This window comes from Cystoisospora suis (assembly GCF_002600585.1).
Source record: "Cystoisospora suis strain Wien I chromosome Unknown contig_6705, whole genome shotgun sequence".
NCBI lineage: Eukaryota > Apicomplexa > Conoidasida > Eucoccidiorida > Sarcocystidae > Cystoisospora > Cystoisospora suis.
Window position 1 is genome coordinate 11,725 of NW_027159492.1, and position 2,786 is coordinate 14,510.

General features: G+C 47.4%; 1 protein-coding gene across 1 annotated transcript in view; it reads left to right on the forward strand.

Moving 5' to 3' along the window:
* CSUI_010123 (ap2 domain transcription factor ap2xi-4) overlaps window positions 1–2,786 on the forward strand; it is a 22,708-nt gene that overhangs the window by 9,739 nt on the left and 10,183 nt on the right. Inside the window, exon 3 of the mRNA XM_068070228.1 lies at window positions 485–2,386. Within this exon, the coding sequence (XP_067917797.1) occupies window positions 485–2,386 (1,902 nt within the window). The remainder of the gene's footprint in view (window positions 1–484; window positions 2,387–2,786) is intronic.

Below are 2,786 nucleotides of genomic sequence, written 5' to 3' on the forward strand. Positions count from 1 at the left end.
CTATCTATCTATCTATCTACTGACTATACGTACAAACCTCTGTATGAATAGGGATGTATGAATATGTATATATAGGTGTATGTATGCCTATGCGAATGTGCGTGCATGTATGTATGACGATGCATGTCTCGAGAAGTGAGTGTGTATGTCTGTATGCTAGTATATGAATAGAGTCTCTTCACAGACTGTAGACTCTATCGTTCTTTTCTATTTAATTTTAGTTGTCACCTACCAGGAGGCATCATGTACCTCATGATCTCTTTCTCCGACCAGAAGAAGCTCGTCGAAGTCGATCCTCTCTATATAGCTCGTGTAACCCACACATACATACATGAACTGACTTGCTTACCCACCGACCGACACCTCTCTCTCTCTCTCACATTCACACATGAAGTTTACTGTTCATTTGCTGAAATCTTTGTCGTTGTCTTTCTTCATCCACTCGTCTTCTCCAACTTCTTTTCTTACTTCAATCATCTTACAGATTTCTCTCAAGGAGCAGGAGGAGGAGGGGAAGTGACTGGATACCCTCCACCTTTCTCTTCATCTTCTTCCTCCTTCTCTTCATCTGAGACGAAAAGAAGCCTCCGAGGAGGTGACCACCCTTCTCGTTTCTCTTCTTCTTCTTCGCATGTCGGGGATAGTAGTAGTAGTAGTCATAGTCGCATGACTGATATGAGTGTATTTACAGGGGGGGGAGGCGAAGGCGGTCATGTGTCGTGCTCTTCAACTTCTGATTCGTTGCATGCCCTTCACCGTGATCTTCTGCAGTTTCTTCATCTACATCAGCGACAAGGAAGACAGAGAACAGCCAGAGAAAGCCCTCCTGTGGGTCTTTCTCCTGTCTCCACTCCACCTTCATCCGCTGTACAGACACCCGCTCCTTTCTCTCCCCCTGCCTTAAGTATCGATGACGGGAAAGATCCAGCCGACCAAAGTGGGGAAGATCAGAAGATTGATCGATTACTTCAGTCTCCCTATACACCCCCTAGGTGTGGCGGGGAGTTTCATTCAAGACATCGAGGAGGAGAAGAAGAAGGATCTCGTTTCACAAGCACACTTCTCTTACATGAACTCTTGCAGCCTTTCATCCTTCATATCCATAGCCTAGGAACCTGTCTCGTATTGATCCTGATGCGCCTGCGACGTTTCTTGAGGCGTCAGAGAAATCTTCATCCTATGGGAGCTACCCCTTCCCCCCCCTACAAGAGTGATAGGAGCGGTCGCATGAATCCTATCAGAAGGATGATAGCTCCTCCGCATACACCACAGGAGGAGGTCGAGGGATGGTCCAGTTCAACTGATTCAGGAGGAGAAGAGGGGGATAACAAGAAGAAGAAGATAGAGGAGGGATCTCCTTCTTCTTCTTCGAGTTCGGCTCCTTCTTCTGCTCATACACATGGTCTCTTGAGAGACGTAGATCGACAGAAGAGACAGATGGAGTTGTCCGTTGTGAATTCTAACTCTCTTTTTCTCGATGAGTTAGATATACCTCTTCTCCCACTTCAGTCAGTTGACAAGAAGAAAGATCAAGAGAAACACATCCAAGAAAGCTCTTCGTCGATGCGTCCAGAGGGTTCTCTTGATCTTGGAAAAGAAGAGGGAGACTCTTCATCTTCTCTCTTTCCTTCTACACGGCAGCATGGAGTAAGAGAGAGAGAGGCTCTTCTCTTGCAGGAGGAGGAGGAGAATTCTCTTCCGATTTTGAAGAGCAAGGAAGAAGAGAGCGATGGAAAGACGACGCCTAACTGTCCTGCGTCTCCCCCCTCTAGTACGGATATGAATCTTCCCCACTCTTTCTCTTCTTCTGCCTCTCCGAAGAAAGTGGTCGTAGCTCTTCGAGATCTCCATTGCTTTAATTCGTTACCGGGATACTTTAGTGCTTCAAGATTTGATATGGTTGCCCAAAGCTTAGGTCTTCAGAATGTTCCTCTCTCTCCCTTTTCGCTTGATTCCTCTTGTCCTTCTTCTTCTTTTTCATCTTTAGATCACAGAAGACTTCTTCTTCTTCACGATCCTTTACAAAGAGAGAGAAGGCATTTTCATTCTGAAGGTTCTTATCCTAGTCATGTACCTCCATCTTCTCACTGGAAGGAAAACAAGGAGGAGATGTTCCTCGATGAGAGACAACGACACTCTTCTTCTTCTTCCTCCTCTTCTCTTCAGCATCACCATTATGATCTTCGAGATCTGCATGCCTCATCGAGTACTTCCGAAATTTTCGATTCCCCTGGGGGGGGGGCACGCCGGTCCGAGGCAGATCACGCTGGTAGTAGCGTAGGAGCAGCAGCAGGAGGAGGTCTCTCTTCTTTAAAAACGTCGACTTGCTCCACCCCTCCTCCTCCTCCTTCTTCTACTTNNCTCCTCCTCCTTCTTCTACTTTGTCGTCGAATCTTCGATCACGTCGCCGTATCACCGCCGAGAGAGCCTCTTCCTTTTCTTCTTCAAGAGGACCAGAAAGAGGGCTAGCAAAGACAGGTAAACACAGCCACCTCTTCACTCCCAGATGAGGAGTCACAGTGGCAGTAGGAGCAGTAGGATGAGGGGTAGATGCCGTAGGAGTCGNNGGGGGGGGGGGGGAGAGGGCGAAGAAGAGTGTTAGGGTCGATCTTCTCATTGTGCGGGCCATGATAAGACGGTTGCTCCGTTAGCTTGTCACGAGGGTGATGTGGATAAGAGAGAGGAATAAGAAGAAAGCGAAGAAAAAATGAGACGTGAAGAGCCAGCAGCATGTCGTGTTTAGAATAGAGCGAGGGGTAGAATAGGGTGAAATACCGTAGGTCCTC